Genomic DNA, 23105 nt, shown 5'->3' on the forward strand with positions numbered 1-23105 from the left:
CCCAAGGCCCATTTCTGTCCCCTCAAGCCCCCCAGGGAGAACACCAGACCTGAGGCTCCATGAGATCCCTCTATCCTATCTTGTTACGTGTAGTCCTTTTAATCTAAGAGATGAAGGTGTCAGAAGAACAGAAGCATGATGGAGTAGGTAGCTCACTGCCCCCTCCCCTCTGTCCTGCGGAAGGCAAGCAAAAACATGGATGGGAGTGTTGAGGTGATTCTGGTATTTGATTCCTCTGTATAATTTCTAAGCACCCTTCTCTTAGTTGTCCTCTATTCTCATTAGACTTACAATTTTTTTCAATTAACCACCTTTGCTATTTTAACATCCTTAATCAATAGCCCTAATTCTTTCAAGATTTTCATTAATGTTTTCACTAAGTTCTTCCCATAAACATATCTTTAAAAAAAAAAGTCTTCATCATAAAGGGAACTCAAGGCAATTATGATGTCACCTCTTCCATTTCCTGAGTTTATAGAAAAGTTCACACTCTATAAAGTATTACTTGTTTTGACTCATATTCAGGGAAAAAGTGACACAGTCAACAACCATAATAGAGCAAAAGGGCAGCCAGGAGACAAGGAAAAAAGTCAAAAAAGTGTGCTGGCCGTCATCCAGTTCACATGGGTTAATAGCCAAGATCCAGCTTTTCAGACATGGGGTCACTTCAGTTGACTGAAAAACATGGCATGGGGTGCTCTCATTGGCAGAAACCCCAGTTCCACTGGCACTGATTAATATTCAGGCGTGTGTGTCTGTGTGTGCGTCTGTTTGCTGCTGAGAACAGCCCCATCCCGTTTCTAGCCTTTCATACTGAACAAGCAGCTTCAGTTAGCTACACCGAGGGGAGGGAGCCACATTTTTCCTGCGCCTTTAATTCTTCATCGTCAGAGAGGCTCTCCCTAAGGTCCTCGTCCCTGACAGCATCCTTCAGCTGTTGAGGAAGCCGGTCAGCGGAACTGGTGATTCACTGGTTTATTGAGTACAGAGCTCGTGCTCTCTGCCATTTCCTCATCAGATAGCTTAAGGGAGAGCAGTTTCAATCCTGTCCTTCCCCCTCGAACCCTGGGGCCATCCCACGGCTCCTCAGAGAGCCCAGTAAGTGGCTTAAGTGTACAGATGTCGCAGGCCTCTGCCACTAGTGGTTTTTTACATGCTCTCAAGCTCTAAGCGGCAGAAGCCTTCTACTTCAGAAAGAGAACCCCAGCCCTTGCCAGCAGCGCACTGCTGGAGCTCAGATGCACTGGCTCTCTGTAGTGCCTTGGTGAATTCCGTCACTGGCCTAGGGAGTGAGGCTAACCGTTGCTCAGGGGCTTGCGGTGGTCGTCTGTGTGTCTGCCGTTATTACAATTTGTCACTTCATAGTTTTGTCTGTAAGTTCTTGTTGGTGTAATTGGTGTGCTCGCTGCATGCACTTGCTGTCGTACTTGTGTCAAATGATTCTCTAACTTCCTTTGGAAAGCACTAATGAAAAGTGCTGTTTCTCTTCTCTATTGTTGGGTTTTTTGTAAAGTTGCTCAAATGCTCTCAGGTATGGCGGCTCTGAATGGAGGACTTGGCGCCACGGGCTTGACGAATGGCACGGCGGGCACCATGGACGCCCTCACCCAGGCCTACTCAGGGATCCAGCAGTACGCGGCCGCGGCGCTGCCCACGCTGTACAGCCAGAGCCTGCTGCAGCAGCAGAGCGCGGCCGGCAGCCAGAAGGAAGGTACGTGCCTGGGGCCCGGGCCGGAGGGCAGCGTTCGCCCCCAGAGCAGAGCTCCAAGGAACTTCCACCGAGCCACTGTCCTGAGAGAAAGCAGTTGTTTTATTTCTCCTACTCATGTTCGTTTAGTTTTTCGTAAAGAAATCTGACAGGCCCTTTCAGTCTTCTTTCCTGTCATACTTAGCTTTACTGTTCCTCTCCCTGTTCAAGTGGAGTCCTCACCCTCTGTGCGCCATACGCAATTACCTAGTGATTGCTGCCATTAAAAAATTGCGGGGAGCACCCTCTCCCGAATCAGCAGGGCCACCTCTCATTTCTCCCCTTCCATACAAACTCCTCGTTAGAGGAAGGGGTGGGTCGATGCAGCCCCCTGTGGGCTCGGCCCAGCTTTCCCGCAGTCCATGTCCCCCGTGATGGTGGAGCTCACCTCTTAGTCCGCGATGGTTTCCAGGTTAATGAAAAAATCCACTCTTAGGTTTGACTCAGTCTCGGTTTAATCAGGGGTCTTCTGGGGAAGCAAATAAGTGATTGATTGCCTTGCTTCTCTGCCGGTAAGGCAAAATAAACATCAGGAAGTGAATGCTAAGAATAAATGAAGGCTAATTATAAAGCAGTTAATGAGCTGGCCCGAGTAGGGAGGGCTTGTCTCTTTCTTTCCTCCTTTTGGCTCCTTCCTCCTTGATTGAAATTGCTTTTAAAGCAGAATCTGCACTGTGATATTTATTCTCTTTCTGACTTGTTTTGAACACAAGAAAAGAAGTTAGAAAAGGGAAGTACTTGCTGAAGATGTTTTTAAAATTTCTTTCCCTTCTCCTATATCCTCACCCCATAGTTCCAGACTGGTTTTTGTCTGAATATTTTGACTTTAAACATGGTGTCCTATAAGAAATAGAAGGGTTTTTCTTTTTAAGTTGGGAAAATAGTAAAAGGGACACAGCTTTAAAGATACTCATGCGTTTTGGGGTTTTTTTGGGGTTTTTTGTTTTGCGGTACTCGGGCCTCTCACTGTTGTGGCCTCTCCCGCTGTGGAGCACAGGCTCCGGACGCGCAGGCTCAGCGGCCATGGCTTACGGGCCCAGCCGCTCTGCAGCATGTGGGATCTTCCCGGAGCCCGTGTCCCCTGCATCGGCAGGCGGACTCCCAACCACTGTGCCACCAGGGAAGCCCTATCTTCCATTTTTAATGCTGTTACATATAAACAGAAAAATATCTTTCTTTAAAAAAACAAAAACATGGGCTTCCCTGGTGGCGTAGTGGTTGAGAGTCCGCCTGCCGATGCAGGGGACGTGGGTTCGTGCCCCGGTCTGGGAGGATCCCACATGCCACAGAGCGGCTGGGCCCGTGAGCCATGGCCGCTGAGCCTGCGCGTCCAGAGCCTGTGCTCTGCAACGGGAGAGGCCACAACAGTGAGAGGCCCGCGTACCACAAAACAAAAAAAGGAAGATAGTTGAAAATCTGAGTTTCATTCTTTCAACTTTCTCTTTCCTCTCAGCTGTGACTTACTGTTGATTTTTTTAAAACTTGCACAACTGTTCAGACAACTGCGTTTTCCCCAGGCGTGTGGAGATCCCATGTCATAAACACCTCGGCTTCCCAAAGGAAAGCCTGTATTGAGGTCCCTGTGTCTGAGGTCTGACTACCATGGTGACAAATGAGGGTGGTAGGAGGGATCCTGTCAGATAACCGTATCCTCAGGAGAGACCGTAAAAGCCAGTTCCCCCACGTGCGTCTTAGAGAGTGTTGGTCACTTCTCCCTCACCCAGCAGGGCCTCACAGCAAACCATATAACCCGGGTCACTGAGAAAACATCTGTCACCAGCAGACTCGAAAGTCAGTAGCTTAAGGAGAAAGTCCGGGCCCGGAAGTTGCTTCACACCAGCTCACTGCCCTAAATTTCTATCCCTTAAGTTTTAGGCGCTGCTTGTGCAATAATTAATCCTCTGGGATTAATGTAAAATAGTTCAAGATAAATACTGCCCGTTCCAGATCATCTACATTTAGGTGTGTGAGCTACCAGCAGCATGGGTTAGTGCTTGATGGTGTTTTAGGTTGTTCAGGTCTTTTTAAATCATCTTCCATCTTCTCGTATGTCTCTTCTGATCACCTTCTTCTCACCCTGTTAACCTGTGCTAAGAAATTTAAACCATCTTAACATTAGCTTAACTAAAACATAATTTAAAAGGCAGGTCATACTGAGAAGCAAAGGAACGACCCCATGATGTATTCCACTACTAAATAGAGTTTTAGATTTTCTACTCCTTAGTTCTGTTCTTTAATCAAGAAAGTTGAGTTAATTTGATGTATTTAGTCGTGTACCCTGGTATATATTTTCCGACTGGAAAGTGAACCAGTCTGGCCTTGTAAAGAAATGGTTTTAATATTCTCCTCAGCTAATCTGAAGGGTTATGGCATCCCTACAGATCTAAATTCAGGCAAGCTCACCACGTTTCCTGCCATTCCTAAATATCCTCTGAGCTCTTTCACACCCTTCCCATCTCCCTGTGTTTGCAAGAGGCATGTCACACACACAGCATTAGGTAGAGCCTCCAGATCCCAACTGGCGGTCTGATACAGACACCCCCAGTGCTTTCTGCTACATCAGGTGCCCCATGAGAAATATGAACGTGAACACCCAGCCAGCTGGGACCAATGATACAACTGAACGAGCTCTAGCAAGTTAGTCGCGTATACTGGAGGCCTGAGGAATGTGTGGTTAGTCAGCAGGTTTTTACTGAAGGGAGACAAAAGGAAGATACCTAGGTTGAACCCCCAAAAAACTGTTTCTTTACCCTTGGTGTTGTCTATGGCAGTAGCCTCCTTCACTGAATATCGAGGTTTTCCATACCAAGTCACCTTTTTCTCATTTTAGTGTTAATGACTTCGGCAGTTTGCAAAATCCAAGTATTTCTTGGTGATGAGGAAAAAGACAGCCTCCTTGGGTTTACCTTCTTCCTGTTTTCTTAGTCCCCTGTCTGGCCTGGGTACGTTCAGAATGCACTGCATTCGAGAAGGCCAGGACTACCCAGGCATGGCCAGTCATCTGTCACAGTGCATTAAAATTGCATTTTCTCCCCAGGCTTCAGGAGGTGAGCTGACTTCACAATTCCCATTGGGCCCCATTAATCCTCATTTGTGCATTTGGACCTTCTATTCAGAAGGCATATCCAGTATGGGCAGTACCAGCTCTGCCTGATAGACAAACTGCAGGGGACGCACACGCATAGTGGCCCTCAGAACACCCACCTCCAGCGTTTTGGTTTTGCATCTATTCATATTAAGCTTTGACTGTTTAAGAGTTGTCTTTTTTTTTTTTAAACAAAGAAACATCTGGGGACCTAACCCTGTAATTGTGCCCCTTTAAATACAAACTGTGTCTCTTGCACTGGAACATGGCTATGCCCCTGGAAATTGTGAGCAATACGGAAAATTAAAGTGGCCACGTTAACACTTAAATAAGAAAGAAATGCTTCATCTCTGTGGCTTCAGAAATTTGCCTCAAGAAGATTTCCTTGTGAAAAGTCCCATTCATTAGAATACTTTTTTCTTTTATGATTGTGTGTTTGTGTGTGTGGAAAGAAACTTGGTTTGACTTTTCTTTGCAAAGATGTTTATCCCTTTTATTTTTACAAATACCCCAGTTCTCTCTACCCCAGTTCTCCTTCTCTTCGGCCCATACAAACAGACACTCACCCCCCAGCCCCTGGGGCTTCCCAGTGGAGCAGGCAGTCCTGGTTCCTCTCCTGCGAGAGTCAGTCAAGGCCCCGTGAACCAGGTGCTTGGCTACTTCACCAGTTTTATGAGCTCCCTTCCCTCCCAGACACCATGCCCAGAACATCCTAGAGGAATCCAGCCCTGGGGCCTCCCCAGAACCATCTGGGGAAGGACCTACAACTCCCCCAAGCACCCTCTGACCTGGAAAGCATTCTCGCCTGTGACATATTAGAAGGTGATGACCTGCTGTAATCATTGGGATTCCCTCCTTTCTGCTTCCTTTAAGCTGCAGCTAGTTCTTCTGCAGGTGGCTAGAGAGATGGGAGAATGAAATGGAAGGGAACTTAAGAGTGCTGTCCTGTCTGGTGTAGCTAAGATCGCCCCTACTCTGTCCTCGTTCCTTGTATTTCTGGAAGTTATGGTGGAGAGCCAAGAACCAGGCTTCGCTTAGTCTCTGACCAGCTTGTGCACCTCATGTGCTCAGTTTGCAAGGCTAATTCCCAGTGGTGTCATTCCGATCACAGTTGTGAAACTCTAGCACCTACTTTTTCCTGCCTTGACTCATTGCCAGTCATTTCTAAGAAAGATGATTATTAGACTGTTAAGAGATCTGCCAAATCAGAACTGGATGGATAATTAGGTAAATGATTGAGAAATCCAAGCAGCATTACTGCTATATTCATTACTTCTAAATTGCTGCAATTTGCTTAGAGTACACAGGACACTGTATCCAAGAGAGAATATATACTACGTACTATAAAACATGGCCACGTGGGAAAAACCCACGCCTTTATTCTCCTCCCCGACTCTACCCCTCGTCTGCCACCTTCACGCCCAGGAAGACTGAAAATACGTGCTCACGCGCAGTAAGCAAATGTGACCCACAGCTTATAGATGAAAAGGAAGCCATTCTTAACCGGTGTCTCTTTGGAAGTCAGGAAAATGTGCAGGACGACTCCTGTCCTAAAAGACATACCAGCACTGGACTTGTATCCATCTCTGTATGAGGGAAAGCCACGTGCTTAGCCCATCTGTTGTTAAAGCATTCCTGAGAAGGGGCTTTGGGAACTGAGAAGTGCAGAATACCTTACACTGATGTTTTTTTTTTTTTTCCCCCTCTTTAGGTCCAGAGGGTGCAAACCTCTTTATTTACCACCTTCCACAGGAGTTTGGAGACCAGGACATCCTGCAGATGTTCATGCCTTTTGGAAATGTTATCTCTGCTAAAGTCTTCATTGACAAACAGACCAATCTGAGCAAGTGCTTTGGTATGCGAGAGAAGCCAGCTAGAATGCACAGTGCGCGGCCAGCAAGGGGTCATGGGAAGGCAAATGTAATGGCCAGCATTTAGATGCCGGGACAGGGCCTTCCGTGTGTGTGGTGGTTCCAGGTTGTCTGGATCCATGTAAGCAGACTGGGTCAAGTCATCTCATCAAAAAGGCAGAAAAGACCTGGGAGAAAGGAAAGATCTGGGAAATTAAATGCCCGTATAGTAGGTAGTGCTCTATGCTGTACTCAAGGGCCTTACTGCCTATAACTAATCACCTTCCATAGTTGACCAGCAACAGTCTCTTTGGGCCCCCAGTTTGAACCACAGGCTTCACCGGATGGAAGGAGTTTACTGACTGTAGTGTAGTTGAGACTCCTGATACAGAATGGCACTGCAGACACTTTGCCACAAACCCTTCCAGGTCCACCAGGACTCAGACCCTGTGGGTGTAGGCAGCACATTGTACTGGGGGCTTATTGTTCAGCATCTGGATGTACATAAAAACACACTCATTGATGCACACACCTTCACAGTAGGGGTGTGCTCAGGCCACGCCCAACATAGCAGTTCCGGGAGCCCAGGGACGGTGGCTGGTTTAGCTCATGGTGACATGAAGTGCTGCGGTGTGCTGGGATGCTGGGATCTGCAGTGGCTGCCTGAGTGGGTGGAGAGCGCAGGAGATGCAGGTGTTCTCAGAACACTGGACATCCCAGCTCCTCGGTGGCCCGAGCTGTCACGGTCTCCTTCCTCAAGCAGCCTGGACTCTGGCTCCCTGGGGCGTTTTCGCTCCCTGAGAGAGTATGGCAGGCTCACTGCATGCCCTAATGTTTTACAGAGGAGGAGAACATTCATTAAATCTAGTTCTTGTTTTATTTTTTGAACCCTTGTGTTCCCCAAAGTAGTTTAGAGGCTAGAATGTTCAGAGCATATACTTCTAACTTGGCAAGTTCTGGCCCAGTTTGAGATGTAACATTTGCTTTAATCACTCCTCCGATTTAACGACTCACATTGGTCATAGGTGCTAACAGTAGCACAAAACAAAATAAAGTAGAACAGATGTGGGCAGAGGAGAATAGAAGTGGGCACGGTGAAAAGGAAAGGTGGGGACGGCTCCTGCAGAGGCACAAACTCAGACTTGGCGCCCGGCTCACTGGCGACGGGCGGCCAGTCTGAAGAGAGTGCTCTGGCTTCTGAAACTCCACTCGCGTAACGTCCTTCTGATTTCTGTGCTGTCACCCAGGAAAGCCTGAAGCCTCTGTTGTTGGGGGAATTAGCGTGTCAGCCATTTCAAGTCACTGTTTCTATCCAAGTGGAAAGGCTGTTAGCCTGAACCCATTACAGGTATATAAACGCCCTTGTAATGGTTCACGAGAGAGTGAAATGGAAAGTAAGTTGTTACACAGGCTGTGTGCATGTCTCAGTAAGGGCTCCCCATTGGGAGCTTCCCTGAACAAGGCTTGCGAGCCAGACGTTTATAGTCTTCATCGCTAAACAATGTCCTGAGCTTATTTGGAGATTAGAAAAAGGATTGTAGTTCATGGTTTGATTTTGAGAAAATATTTACCGTCTTGAAAAGAGATTATATCAGCCCCCAAACTACTTAACCACTGTGTTCATAATAATGCATCAGACAGCTGTATTTAGTGTTATGCACTATGTTTTCAGTTTTTATTAAAAAGCTGTAACATCCCATATGTAGGTGTCTCGGTGAGACAGCCTAACTTCTTGGGGTCCCAGGTTTGCTGGTTATAACGTGGTACCCCATTCTTCATCCTAAGTTCTTGGCCAGGTTTTGTTATCCACTTTGCCCTTGACCCATTTCCATTCTTCAATCATCTTGCTACCTCTGGATAAGACGTAGGAGGAAAGGAGAAAATCAGCAAAAATCTTAGATTCAAGATCACATTTATTGGGAATTTAAATTTAATAAAAATTTAAACCACCATTTTGCATACAGGCAGCCTATGAGAAGCTATTCTGCTTATACTGTATGCCTATTTTTATCAGCTGAGAACTCTGCTAAAGGTATATTTATGTCCCTTTCTTCCTCCTCTAATTTGTAAAGGAATGTTCTCCTTAGCTTTATACTTTAATAGTAGATAGATAGATGGAGAACTTGGTATAAAACCTTCTGAACAGTGGATGGTCAGAGCTGAAATCCAATCAGTATAACTTCCTTTCAACAACAAAAGTAAGTAGGGACAACACTTAAGAAACTTTTGCATGTAACCCCGCCCCCCAGTGCCGAAACAAAACTATGTGGTCAGAATTCTGTTTCTGGGTTTTGGCAGAGCCTGGGTGGTCGTCAGAAGCGTCTGAGTGTTGGTACAGAGAAAGGTGGTGGGAAGTATGTCAGGATGGCTGTGAAGCCCTGAGCTGTTTAGACTGTTTATTCTCCAGGACAGCTGGGGATACAAGGTAGCAATTTCCATTCTGCTGAATTCACCGGAGCTTTGAAAATGGAGGTTGAGATAAGGAGAACGGGCACAGCATTTCCCCTGGGCCCCTAGGTTCCTCTCAGGAACAGCTCCAAGTGGTAAAAATGAAGTACAAATTATGCTAAAGTTAATTCACCAACTGACCCCGTCCTGTATACATGGAGAATTGGAATGGAAACAGTCAGGGTCTTGGGCGGCATACCAGTTATGCAGCCCTTCCCTCAATTATCCTGCTTTTAAACCTCACCTGGTTGGGGCATGTGAGCCTCTGGGGGCCCTTGGAGACCTAGAATATTTGTACCACTGCTTCTAGGAGCAGCACTTACTGATGTATTGGAGGCTGGTTCGGGATTCTAAGGGACTTTAAACCCAAACAGGTTTGACTGAAATCAGTAAACAGACTAAATTGACTCAATGTTTGAGATTTTAGCCTTCTGCAGAGGGGTTTTGTTCTCCTGATAGCAAGTTAGCGGTCCAGCCAGCTTCTCCACTGCTTCTTAGTGGATGTTTCCAGTGTTGCCCCTAAAACATGACCTGTAGTCCGTGAATTGAGTAGAGCTGACCCGAGACCGCAGGCTGGGCACGTGTCACTTAGCATCTGCAGCCACCCTCCTTTGCTCCCCTGCCTCTCCATCTTGATTCCCGCCCTCCCTCCGCTTGTGTCTTCCAGGTTTTGTTAGCTACGACAATCCCGTGTCTGCGCAAGCTGCTATCCAGGCTATGAATGGCTTTCAGATTGGCATGAAACGCTTGAAGGTCCAGCTGAAGCGCTCCAAAAACGACAGCAAACCTTACTGATCCTAACCCCAGAGGCTCCCTGCTCTTATTTTAGCTTTCTTAGGGTAAGTCCCACGAGCCAGCCTGGGCTCAACAGGAAAGGCAGAGGAGGACCACATTGCCAACTTTTACCAAGAGAGACGGTTATTTTTACAATAAGGCCTCCATTACCCCCTCCCGGGCCCCCTACCCAGTTCGCCATAAACTCTGGCTACCTTGTTTCTATCGAGTAAACTCCTCCTCCACTTGTACCACTGTATTCTCCTTTGTTTTGCGATTTGAATCTCCTTTTACCTTTTTTGTTTTTTGCTTTTTTTAAAGAAAAACACATACACAATAAATGACATCTTAACAACTTAAAAGGCAAACAAAGGCTAACGTGCAATTCTAACTCTGAGACCCACCCCCTCCCCCTCCCCCACCCTGTGCCCCAGAGCACTGCCTGGAGAATTCGCCCCTCCTGCCCGCGCCCACCCCGCAGAGGGGCGCCAGCTGTTCATAGAGGGTAAGGCGGTGGCCTAGCGCGAGAGAAAAGCCAGGAGAAGCACTTAAAAACAATACAAAATGTCTTTCCACTACATTTGGTTTGTTTTAATAAGTAGGATTTTATTTTAGTGTTCAAAGAAACATGACATTTATTGGTCAGATTATTACACTGGTTGTCTATTTTGTTATTGTTTTATTTTAGTTTTTAGAAAGGATTAATGTAAAAAAAGATTTAGAGATCTGTTTCTTAAAGCTACAGGGTTTAAAAATTAAAAATGAGTGAAAATACTTGATGTTTCTTGAAAGATAAATTTAATAATAAATAAGTAATACATAAATACTACATAAAAAGAAAGCCACAGGCCTGTAAATTTTATTTGTAAAAAAAGCATTTCTATTTTTGTACAAAATTTTTACTGCCTCAGAAATAATGGAAGTTATTTATTGCCTATTGTTAACTTATTGGGTACCTAAAGAGCAGCTCTCTGTGCTAGCCAGATCCTTCTGAAGTAGTCTCTAGAGGAATCGTTCTAGGAATGGGCTTTTTTTCACCGTTGAACCCTAGGCCTCAAGTCCATGCTTTATCCTCTCGGTGTCTGTATCTGTCTGATGATTTTGTTCGTAACTGCCATTATCTAGTTTACAGTTCAGTCGTCTGACTTTCCCCATCTGTTACATTCGTTGAAACTGGACCCTCTCCCCATCCTTTGCCAGCCCCTCACCCCAAAACGCCCAGAATCCATCCCCTCTCCCTCTCCGGATGGATTCTCTTGGGTTCCTTTGTGCTGTGGATAAAGAGTGTAAGAAAGAAATGCAAATTACGTGGATGGCTCGTAGACTCCCTAATGACCTAAAATTTGCATTAGTTTTTCTCCTGCACCCTGAAGAGTGATTTTGTTGCTGCTGCGTAGATTCTGTGTAACTTTTTACTCTCCCTGTTTTCTCCCTAGACATCTTCATGCCCGTTAGTTCACCGTTTGCCTAGCATGTCCCTGTGGCGTCTCAAAAAAAAAGTTTCATCGTCCCGTCATTGTTTCTGATGTCTTTCTGACCTCACATCATATTTGGTTCTCCTACTGACCTTTGATCTAGTTTGACCTTTGAAATTTGCATGTGACCTCATCTAGCTATGAATTCTGGGAAGTCAATGTGAAAAACATTGCTGCATTCATGCAAGACTGAAATTTATTATTACACAAATTAATAATAGGAAAAAACCTGTGGCAAAAATGTTTCTTTTTTTTTCTTTTCTTTTCATAAAACAGACTTGAAAGTATTATACAGGGATTGGCATTCTTCCCGGTCACTGGTAACAATAGCAATATGTGTCCAGGGACACAGAATGTTGGTTTCTAACAGACTACTTCCAAAAACAGTTTGAGAAAAAAACTGTCTGATTTTAAGTCTCTAGAGGTCTGTAATAGTTTTTACATTTTTCAGGCAGTGTAAAGTTTTTTGATAAGGCCATTTTAGGTGGCTCACTTTCTCATTAAGATATATATATAGAACCACTTTTTGTAGATTAGTATAAGAAAAATATTTACCCTGTTTTGGGGCAAATGCTACCTATTTGTGTCACCTTTTGCTGAACTGACTCACAGTTAGACAATCCATGGTTTAATGCACATGAAATTACCTATATTTTATACTGTTTCAATGTACAGGAGAAAGGTTACTGTAAACTGTGTTAACGTTGGTGCTTCTGTGAATTAAGTTGTGGTTTCATCATAAGTCTTATGGTCTTAATGTTCTTTGTTGATAAGGCAAGTTTAGAATTGGTTTACTTAAAACAAAAAAGAATTTCAAAAAAAAGTTGTTTGCTTACAAAAAATTTCATGTGAGGGAAAAAAGAAAACCTATTCCAGAGTAAGTTTTGTGTTGGCTTGTAAAGCATTGATGTCATTTTTTTTTTTTGTGGACTATTTAGATGTGTTTGTGTTCAGCAAAATGTGATTTTTTTTTTCTTTTAAAGAAAAAAAGTGAAAATATATAGTGCCAAATTCCAAAGGTACTTCCTTCCTAGAGCTTCAGTGTGTTTCTTGTGAGAAGTAATTTGATAACATGGGTATTTTATTATGTGTTTTGTATAAATCCCTAATATTTAAAAAACAAAAAACAACAAAAAAAAGAGGTTAAAAAGTTTGTTAACTTGCTATCCTGTGGTCTTGTTGCCTGAAATTGTTATTGTTTGTTATTTCTCTATGATGTTTTTTGTAAGACATTGTATAAGTGCCCATGTCTCACTTTTTTAACCACTCTGAACATCAATGCTGTGACGGCAACCTCACAATGTATTTTCTTCATGATATATGGAAACCTCTAAGGTGAGAAAGTTTTGAACTTTTAACCCTTTCTACCCAGCGCTATCTGGAATGTTAACTTTTTATGCTGTCATCATTTTCATTTGTTTTGGGGTGTTTCTAATTTGGATTTTTTTCCTGCATATATCTTTGAGTTGTTTCTGTCTTTACTACTACTTTATCCTTTGGTTGAGAGCCAAAAGAAAGGAAAAAAATAACACTTTAAAAAGAGTTACTGGATAAACCTTCTGAGGGGAACAGTAGCTAGTCAAGCACCTAAATAAACCTTAAATTCAATATGCTTTTGAGATCAGGTTAGTGGTATGTTCCAGTTTAGAATAATTTCATATACCTTCCAGTTAAATGGCTTTGTGATGATGGGGTAGTCTTTTGAGGGATTTTTGGTTTTCTTACATATTCCCAAATTAATGTTTCTTATCAGCCATTGTGCAGTGGATACCTCTGAATAAGCCAGGTGTCTGGAGTTAGAAGTTGACAATCCTTTTCCCTGCCTTTTTGTTTCTTTTGAATTGAATGCATCTAAAGGGGACTGACCATCAAAGGCAAACTCAGTTCATCACAGTTACTGACCAAATACCTAGCACCCGTTCCTGCTGCCACTTTCTAAAGCGCCATATTTCTTTGACTTTCACTTCATGTGAGCAGGTCTCCTGCTGTCCTGACAAACCCCAAAGTCATCCCCACAGTCCCAAAACACACTCCTGCCTTTCTGGAAGCTTCTTTGTCTCTCTAATGGAGTTCAGAAACTGCTGGCTCCATTCCCTTCCTCCTTTTCCCGCTCACCACCCTGTTTGGTTTAATATGTGTGTGGATGTGATAGCCCTGGGATGGAAAGGACTAGCCTCTAATAATGATGCAAAAAAAAAAAAAAAAAGTTTCCTTCTTATAGCACATGCACTTACAATGAAATGATCTGTATTATCCTCACACGTGTTTACTACTGCTGGGGCCTTCCTTCATCCTTCGAGGGCTATTTTGTACTTCCTGCAGCAAACAGCTGAATAACAGAGGTTATCGCACTTGTCTCTCTCGTGTAGATGATAATATGGTGGTACACAGATACATCCATAAGAACACAAGACAACACCATTTGAATTTCCTAGACTGTCTCATTTAGAACCTCTTAGCAAGTATACAGAAATCTTAAACCATTTTTTCCCATTTCTTCACTGAAGCCAGAAGCGCTCCAGTGCCCTCCTCCCACTGCCTGCATCTCCCCCAGGGGAGCTGAGTGCACTGACAAGAAGCTCAGGGTGGGCACTTAGAGCTGAGTGTTTATTCTGCAGGCAACCAAGACAGACTGTCTGTTACAGGGAAAGTCTTTTTTTTGGAGGGGGGGGGGCATGTTTCATTGCTAAAAAGATAACCCTCCTCAAAGACAAGTTGTCCTTTTCTTCACTTTCTCTCTTAATATCAAAAGGAAAAAGCTGCAAGGGTGCGAAGGGCCTGTGCCAGAAGATAAAACAAACACACAGGGAAACTGCTTTTTTAAAAATCAAGTGTAGACAATAGTCATTTTTAAACTAAACTAAATTAGAGAATTGCGATCAAATGGCAGTCCTCAAAGGCGTAACAAGTTCATCTTTCTTTCACCATAGGGGTTATAGTTCTTTGGCTTGTGCTACTCTGGACTCATTTTACTGTTTCTGTTTTTATTATCTTAAGTGCTAATTAACAAGAAGAAATAAAATTTTAAAAAAACCTGTAGTTTCATTACCTTTTTGAATAATGTCATACAAAAAAATGTATTTGTGTTTTTTTGTGCTGTGAGAATTGTTGTTTGTAGATTAATAATATCATTTTGTTTAGAATTACAAAATAGTTTTTAAATATTGTCTGAGAAAAGCCAAAGTTAATGCAACCTAGTGGAAAACTGTAAGACCATTTGAGTATTGTTTCTGTTTTATTGATGCATTTGGATTTTGTTGTTTGATGGAATTTGAGCCAAAAAAAAATACGCAGGCTTTCCTATTTCTACAACTGATTGTACTTATGCATTTTGTACCAGTGGAACTTTTTATACTGGAGATTAAAAAAAAAATGGAAATTTTTGTGGCTTACTCTAGTGGGCCCCCTGACAATGACTGATTTCAAGTTTGATTTCTGGTTGATAGAAAGAAAGTTGCTTTTCTTTTGAGAATTAAAAACTTTGGCTTGATTTCTTTTTTCCCTTTGCTTATATCTAGCATTAGAATTTTGTCTTAAAATACAGCGGTAAGTTTCACTTTTTATTCTGTATTGTGCAGTTACACAATAAGGTAATTAGATTTAGAAGTACTCAGTCACTTTAAGTGGATAAATGTATTAGTTAAAACTTTAGGGGTTTGCTTTTTTGCTGTTTAGATCAAAGTTTTTTCTGATTCTTCTGTCCTCATTGTGAACATAACCGTGTAGTTGAAACAGTCAAACTTATTTTTGTAACGTATGTTATTGTGTGATGCAGTTTTTTGCTTCTGTCTCCAATATTAAACCATTTTCCTAATACTTGTTTCTCTCTCTGAGTGTTGCATTGTTGGTAGTCATTATATGTTGGTGATACATCTACACACCTCACTGTTCCACGTATGTTTTTTTCTATATGTTGTGTAATAAGATACAGTCGATTCCACCTAAGTGAATATCTGATTTGGGGAAGGGGGAACTACACACCAGCCACCTCTCATTTATGTACAACAGCCTGTTTTAACCACTGCTTCCAAGATTTATACTTATTTCTATGGTCCACCTACAGAGTTGGATTTGCCAAGACCTTATCTGGTCTTCTCACCACACTGGTATATTTCACTTTCTCTCTCCCCTTCCCTTGGGTATATGTATGCAGTTCTTAACACTCATTAAAAATGGCTCTGCTTTGCTGCATAACCTTCAGAAGGGAAGCAGCAGAGCTGGGGTTTCTTCTGCCTACCCCTGAGTCCAAAGGCATATCATTACCATCAAACTCTTCTCAGAAACCAGTCACATTTTTTAAAAGAAAGAGGTGAGCTCTCAAGGGAAGAAAAAATAAACTTAACTTACCTGGTGAATAGATGTGAAAGGTGTTAAATTTAAATCTATGCGTTGCCATCAATCAATAGATATGTATAGAAAAGTAATTTAAATTATTTATTTTTAGAGCTAACTGAATCCAGGAGCAGCTTTAATTATTAAAACTAGTGGAAGAGAAAAGAAATACTTGCAAGGGCTCAAATGGAAGCTCTACTCAGTCTGGTGGGATGGGAGGGGGAAGAGGTAAAGTTTCTCATGCCCAAGTCTTCATACTATATCATCCGTTTCCAAATGAAAGCCAAGAAGGCCATATGCATCCACACACTCCTTCTGGAATGAGTGTATATTTTGTAAAAAGTCTTGTCCCCCACGATCGCCCCAACCCCAGCTAGCAAAAAGAGAACTAGAGAAGAAAACCATTCCTTGTATGCCCTCGAAAGCTGAAGCCACAGGCCCTCCTCCCTCTTCTGCCCATCTCTTCTGCTCAGGAATCTGACTGCTCTCCAAGTGCTCTTACAAGATTCCATTGACGTCTGCTCTGATCTCTCCCTCCAACTCTTCAGACGCACAAGCTCTGTCCAACTCAGGCCACCCAGCACCGGCAGCCTTCCTCTGGCCGCCAAGGAGATTTTCCCTGCAGGTGCTCAGGCTCCCCACCCTCCGGTTTCGGCAGCCCCTCTGACCCCTAGACTCTCTTTTCCAGTCGGCTCAACAACAGAGGGGCCGGGTGAGGCGGAGGGAAGGAGGCTCTTTCCCCCATAGGCCGAACACCTCAGTGAAGTAACTTCCACCAGCTCTAAACCTGCACAGATGAGAGCTGACTTCCTGCCAATACTTCTGCTTTAAATCTCATCAGAGCCTTCATCAGTTTGCCTCTGAAAACCCACTGCTTACATTAGTGGGAAAAGACGGCTATGGGCGTGATTTTTCTTTCTTGTATGTTATTATTTGGGGGGGGGGGTGTGGAGGGTGTGAGGGAGGGGAGAAGGGGGGTAAAGAGGGTGATCGATTCTTTCCAAGATGCAAGTGTTTACTTTTTAAATATTTAAGTCATATAAGTATATAGGTCTACCATTTGGCACAAGGCAAAATACTCAGCATGAGTAAAAGAAGGGAAAGACAAAGCCAGATTTTTTTGTTGTTTTGCAAAAACAACAATTCTCCAAAGAAGGGGACAAAAATGCTAGTTCCCTTAAGCACTTAAGACTGTAAAGTTTGTCCCTGCCTAAATTCACACTTACCCTTTTGATTCTTTAAAACACCACTGCAGTGTCAGCAAGGTGCTTGCCATACATGGACCACCTTGGGAAATGACAGACCTGTCAACGTTTACCTTGCTGATGGGAGCCACATATCTGCACAGCCCACAGCAGTTACGAGCAATTTCGGGCTGGCACTCTTAGCTGGCAGGCTAGGAAACACAGTGAACATTAATGTACTGTGAATCGTTCCTGATAAGTGAATAAAAACATTGTGACCAAACAATCAGCTTATTCACTTATCAGGAATCGACTGTTCTGCTAATTCGCTGTTTTTGTTTTTCATCTCTGTTGTAGTTCACTATTTCTGCTGTGTTCTGTTTTCTCCTCTCATGCTTGGGCAAAATCACTGGGAATATTATCTTCATGTGACCATGAAACGTTTATATCAAGTGAAAATGATATCTTAACAAAATCTATGCACTTGCTATCAGGAACACAATACTGGATGTGTCTTATATATATTGAACTATATAGTACTCGATTTCTTAAATAAAGCTTAAGAAAGGATTCTTGTGTGTAAAGTTAATGTGATTATTTTTCAAAGCAGTGTTTCTAAGGGGCATTTTTGTTCTTTTCTGTCTTGAGTGATACAGGTTATTTTTCATTAAAATTATAATCACTGGCTTTATGACTTAATATTCAATAAATTGACTTTGGAAACAAAATGGAGTGGGGGGAAGTTCTTCCTGGTGCATTTTAGCGAGAGTCATCTGGAAAATCATGCCCTTACTGGTGGCCCTGGCAAATCTCTACCCAGGCGCTGAGGGCAGCAGAAGAGAGCAGTCCCTTCGCCACCAAAAGACACCTGGAAAGCGTCCAGAATCTGCCCTAACCTAGAAAACCCAACTGCCTTTCTAAATGCGATCGATCTCTTTAGGCTCAGAAGAAAGGGGACGAAAAAGAAAGGCAGATCGAAGAATAATGCTGGTCTGCACCAAAGTTTTTCCAAAATGAGATGACACTAGAACCATACCCTGCTGGAGAGCGATGGCGGGTCTATTCAGGACTGCAAAACGAGCGAAAGCAAGAGAAGGGGTTTGATCACTCAGGATGAGAAGGGTAAAATTTCAAAGCTATATGTGAGAGACATCCTATAACAGCTGCAAAGCTTATATGGGAGGCCTGCTGCTTGGTCCTTTGAAGGAATATTTTTGAAATTTTTCCTACAGGCCATAAGTCTGAACAGAATGGCATTTCCTGTTAGATTTTTTTTGTTTTGAGGTTTTATGTTAGATTAGTTTTTCTTGCTTGATGTTTGATTTGAAGAAAAAGTCGTAAACTTCTACTTGCAAAACGGCACAGGCATCCTAATCCTTTATAAAACAAATCTTAGTCATCCCTGATAGCGAGGGACAGGGAGATACAGTTAATGAAAATCCCCAGATAATCCAAAATTCTTGGTCCAGTCTCTGCCTCCTCCCACCCCAAACCTCCTACTCATATATTTGTCATCAAACCAAAAACTTCTAGTGAGAGATCAGAGAAATAGCCAAGGGTAGCAAAATGAAAGGGTCGAGATAGACGTGCTTACTGGAGCCCATGCAGTTTGAGGTTGGAGTAGAGGTTCTGTTTTAAAAAAGGTTAAAACCACTGGTCTACATGAACTGGGCTCGGGTGTTGAAGAGCTGGTGGGCTTACCTTGAGCATCAGTCACATTGCTAGAAAGAATCCTCTATGAAAAAGGACACATTTGAGGCAATAATGGGAAGAAGAGCTCTGAGCCTCAGGGAAGAAAGGATGAACACTGACATACTCCGCTCTCAGGTCTGCAGCCCCGATTCCATCGTCCCCCACTCTGGAACTCACCAGCCGGGGGCTGCGTGCTGGGAGACCAGCTCAGAGCCACAGCTTGAGGGTCTGAGGGTCTGTCAGGCGGGAGCTGCTTTAGGGGGAATGCACCGTTTCTTTGAACCTTTCGCTACTGGCAGTGAAGCTGCCTGGCACCAACTTCTGCCTGCCCACATCTGAAGGATATTTTTAAAAATAAAAAATATATAAATATGTATATTGCATACAAAAATATAAAAGACATAGTATGTGTTCTGCAACTGATCAAAGCCCCAAATACAAGTCCCCAGCTTTGAGACGCTAGATGACCCCTCAAGCGCGAAGCTGGTGTTAAAAGTAGGGAAAGTATTCAATACTTAGGCATACTCTCTGGAGCCACGCCGCCTCAGTTGGAATGCCAGCTCTAGCACTCATCACCCGTGTAACCTCTCAGTGCCTTAATTTCCTCGTTGGCAAAACGGGCATAAGAATAATACCTACTGCAAGGGGTTGTTATGAGGATTAACTAAGCCAATACTTAAAAAACGCCGAGATGAGGATCCATCACATTGTAAGTAAGGTCAACCAGTTAGTAGCAGTGTTCGTATCTACCGACATGGTGGGCTAAGCTCCCCTCCACTGGCCTGGTCTATTACTTTTTCCTGCTAGGTATGCACTCAGCCATCCCCAGAGAGCCCCACAGTTCTCCCTGGGTTCCTTGGACAACTATGGACAAGGTCTGACCAGAAACCGCAGGTCCTCCAGCAGACATCTCTGCACCAACAAGCTCCAGGACAGGCTTTTCCCCTCGTGAGAAACTGTACACTAGAGGCATACCCACCCTTAGGCTGCCCTAAGCCTTGGGGAACAACTAACTCCATCCTCAGAAAAGGAAACTGATTCCTCACTCGAATCCACCCCTCCCTACCTTTAAGTATTATATTTAGGTATCTCTTACCCAAAAGAAAAGCCCAGCCATCCAGTTTAGGTCCTATGTGGGAATGACAAAATCACCTGGAGGTTCGCCTGTAACAAGTCTGTAGGTTCTATGCCCTTCCAAGGCAAAGCTGTGTCCTCAGTAGCAATCAGAACCTATAGGTCTTTGACCACCTTGGGAAGAGCAGGGGTCAGAGCTCAGAAGCCTAGGCAGAGCCAAGCAGAGAGCTCGCTAGACCACGTCACCACACGCCCAGTTTAACCGAAGGTGCTCTGCTTTTGCTTGTTTTATTTATTGGTGGTCCATGCAGAATTTTATTTAGAAATACAATTTTGTTACTAAAAGCACAAAAGGTTAAAAACCACTGCTTTAGAAGAAGGGAAATCAGACAGGGCCACCATTACCTAAGCCCCGTGACATACATTTATTGTCTTTGGAATCATTCTCTCCTTCCTTCTCCTTTCCTCATCTTTCTACCACTTCTGTGTTCCCGTAGTTCACCGTCTGCGACGCATCATGACATTCACTATTTGCTGTGTGTTTACACGTTGCTTACGTCTGTCTCCCAAGCTAGACTGTGAGCTCTTTGAAGGAAGTGACTGTGTCTCATTCATTGCTGTATCCCCAGTGCCTCAACACAGTGCCTGCCATATAGTCAGTGTTCAGAACTGTTGGATGGACGGATGGGTGGGTGGATGGATGTAGCAGGTGACCTTGCTAGGGAGGGAAAAGCATTCCTTATGAAATGGACAACTCAGGAAATATTTGTGGAGAGAAGTCTGACTATGGGATGGGATGAGGATGGTGGAAACTGGTGGCAGAAGTCAGGAGCCACTATGGGAGGCCTGGGGCACAGATGGGGGTGAGGAAGAACACTCAACTGCTCATGCACCCCAAATATGCAGGCTCTGCTTTGTTGCCACAGAGCTAATCAGCTACTGGGTCCTGAGTGGAAAAACATTCCTGCAATTAGGTCAAACTACCTTGAGGTCTACTGTCATCTTGTCTTAAGCTAAATTTTGTACCCTCTCAGGAGTATTTTATACCTAGGGACTGTCCCTAGATATATTCTTCATATCTAAGAGACCAGACCACTGACCTGAGTACAAATCAATAGAAAACTATGACTAGAGGCACTGGATGCTAAGGCACTCCTGAGAAGCAGGTCAATTCACGTCCTCTCAGCTGCAGCTACTGTTGAGCCTGCCAAGTTAGTGCCTGGAGCAGGATGGGAGCCGGGCCAGCCCACAAGCAATACAGTACAACTAAGTCATCAGAACAGCCTTGAAGGCAAAACAGTCCATGCTGCTGCCAGGATGCCATGTAGCTCCAGGCGTCCAGGAAATGCACTTGAATACAAGTAATGTGTCCCAACTTGTCAACAGCTACCACAAGGATAATGCATAATCCACTAATCATTCATTTGTTCAAAAGTCATGTACTAAGCAGCCACTCCACGCGAGGGACGCGGGTAGGGGCTGGCAGTGCAAAGAAAAGTAATACATGGCCCTGCCTCCAGAACTTTGCCTTGATTAGCATATCTGCCAAGTAAGGAGAAACCCTTCAAACCAGCAAGAGCAGATGGTCCAAACAAAACACTCTCTCCCCACAGTGGACACTATATCACCACAGCACCCACACAGGATTATGTACTGAAGAGCCACAAACAGATGGCAGCTGTTTCAGACTTTCTAGTCCTTCACGGAGCTCAGTGCTACTCAGACACAATGTCTCCCTGGCTAAAGCTTAAAGGTCTGTCCTAGAGAAGAATGAAATACACTGGGTGATGGGGGTGGAAGAGCTGGGAAAGTCTTCTCAACACCAACGTCTCTACCCAGGGCAGAGCTGAGCAAAGTGCCCTATGTGCTCAAGAGTCGTGTTTCCCAACTGACCGTCTATGGCACATTCTTAGCAGTCTACAGAATGTGTTCCATCCAATAACTTCACCACTTAAAAAACTATGACCTGAAACAAATGGGAGCCTTCCCATCAAGGAGTGCAATGCGGCAGGGAGGGGACTGGTAAGGGGAGACAGTGTCTCGGCGGGAATGAAGGATGGGGCTATGGCATGAGAAAATGTCCTGCAGAGCTGATGGTGCAGTCACCATCCACCTGGAGCTCCAGGGTCCCAAGCCCAGAAGCTTGCTCTTCACCCAGCTCCCACCTTCCCATCCCACTGTGAGTGTGTATTCCACATTCCAGGTTCATCTTCCCCTACAGGGCTAGACATACCCCTACTCCTAGTACCCCCTTCAGCCCAGTCATGTATTGGCTAGAACAAACCAAAAAGGAAACACTGAGGACTCTGTCACTAAAAAATATGATAGGAGTGACGTGACCAAGAAGGTGACATAGGTCATTCCTGACTTCACTCCCCTTTACAAGAAGAACAGCTAACAACTATCATGGGCAAGACACCACTGAGAGAATCCTGGGAACAAAGTGAGGCTGCAGCACCCCACTCTCCACCACCACAGAGATAAGACAAACTGCAACAGAAGGGTAGGAGAAGCAGCCACATGTGGACCACATGCCCCTCCCCCAGACCAGAGCAGCACAGCACCATGCCACGAGCTCTTCCCAGAGCCTCCGGTTCGTCCAGTGAGAAAAAAGAGCCCAGGGGTGACATCCAGCCTCCCTAGCACAATAGGTCACTTTGTGGGAGCCCCAACTCTAGCTTCACCCCATAGGAATCACGGGAATCCATGAGGCTCAATCATGGGGAGTCTGATCATGATGAAGAAGTGGGGAGGGGGTTCCAGCAACCAGCCCTTGGACCTTGGCAGACCAAGTTCCTACCTGCAGAACCTAAGTAGTAGTCCCTACCTGTGGCTTTGCTCACCTGCAAAACCAAGGTGGTGGTGCAGCGTGACCAGAGAACTCAGCAAGGTGCAGGTCTGCCTGATTCAGGTCCTCATGTGAGCTTTGCTGGCCCTGGAGGCTGGTCTGCTCACACCCAGGCAGAAGAGCTGAGTCAGCCCCACCTGCTGTGGAGGATGGCTCCTGCCCCCTGCATCCCCTCACCGGAAAGCTTGTTTGGGAAAATTTGGGAATTGCCTGAAGTGGGCCCACCCAGTCCCACCCAGGCAGAAGAGCTGAGTCATAACTCACATGCTGCAGAGTACGGCCCCCAGCTCCATGTGAAAGAAAGAGCTGCAAGAACACCTGGAACCTGCTGCATAACCCAGCAATGCTTGAGCCAAGAGGCAGGTAGGCAGAGCTGATCACCCCCAAAGCAAAGCCAGTGGCCCGGGACTTCCCTAGTGTCACAGTGGTTAAGAATCTGCCTGCCATTACAGGGAACATGAGTTCAAGCCCTGGTGCGGGAAGATCCCACATGCCAAGGCACAACTAAGCCTGTGCACCACAACTACTGAGCCCACATGCTGCAACTACTGAAGCCCGCATACCTAGAGCCCTTGCTCCGCAACAAGAGAAGCCAC

The 23105-nt window shown here is 44.5% G+C and overlaps 1 protein-coding gene across 7 annotated transcripts in view; it reads left to right on the forward strand.

The window, feature by feature from the left end:
- The window catches only part of CELF2 (CUGBP Elav-like family member 2), a 527424-nt gene extending 512229 nt beyond the window's left edge, over nt 1-15195 (forward strand). For 3 of the 7 annotated variants that reach the window (XM_082648491.1, XM_082648497.1, XM_082648493.1), the window contains 3 exons: nt 1514-1711; nt 6544-6687; nt 9798-15195. In XM_082648491.1, coding sequence (XP_082504617.1) covers nt 1514-1711; nt 6544-6687; nt 9798-9925 — 470 coding nt within the window. In that variant the 3' untranslated portion in view covers nt 9926-15195. The remainder of the gene's footprint in view (nt 1-1513; nt 1712-6543; nt 6688-9797) is intronic. The other 4 variants (XM_082648494.1, XM_082648495.1, XM_082648492.1 and 1 more) reach the window with 3 other exon arrangements.
- Nucleotides 15196-23105: the final 7910 nt, after the last annotated feature.

The sequence above is a fragment of the Grampus griseus genome (assembly GCF_964374135.1).
Source record: "Grampus griseus genome assembly, chromosome: 2".
Classification (NCBI taxonomy): Eukaryota; Metazoa; Chordata; class Mammalia; order Artiodactyla; family Delphinidae; genus Grampus; species Grampus griseus.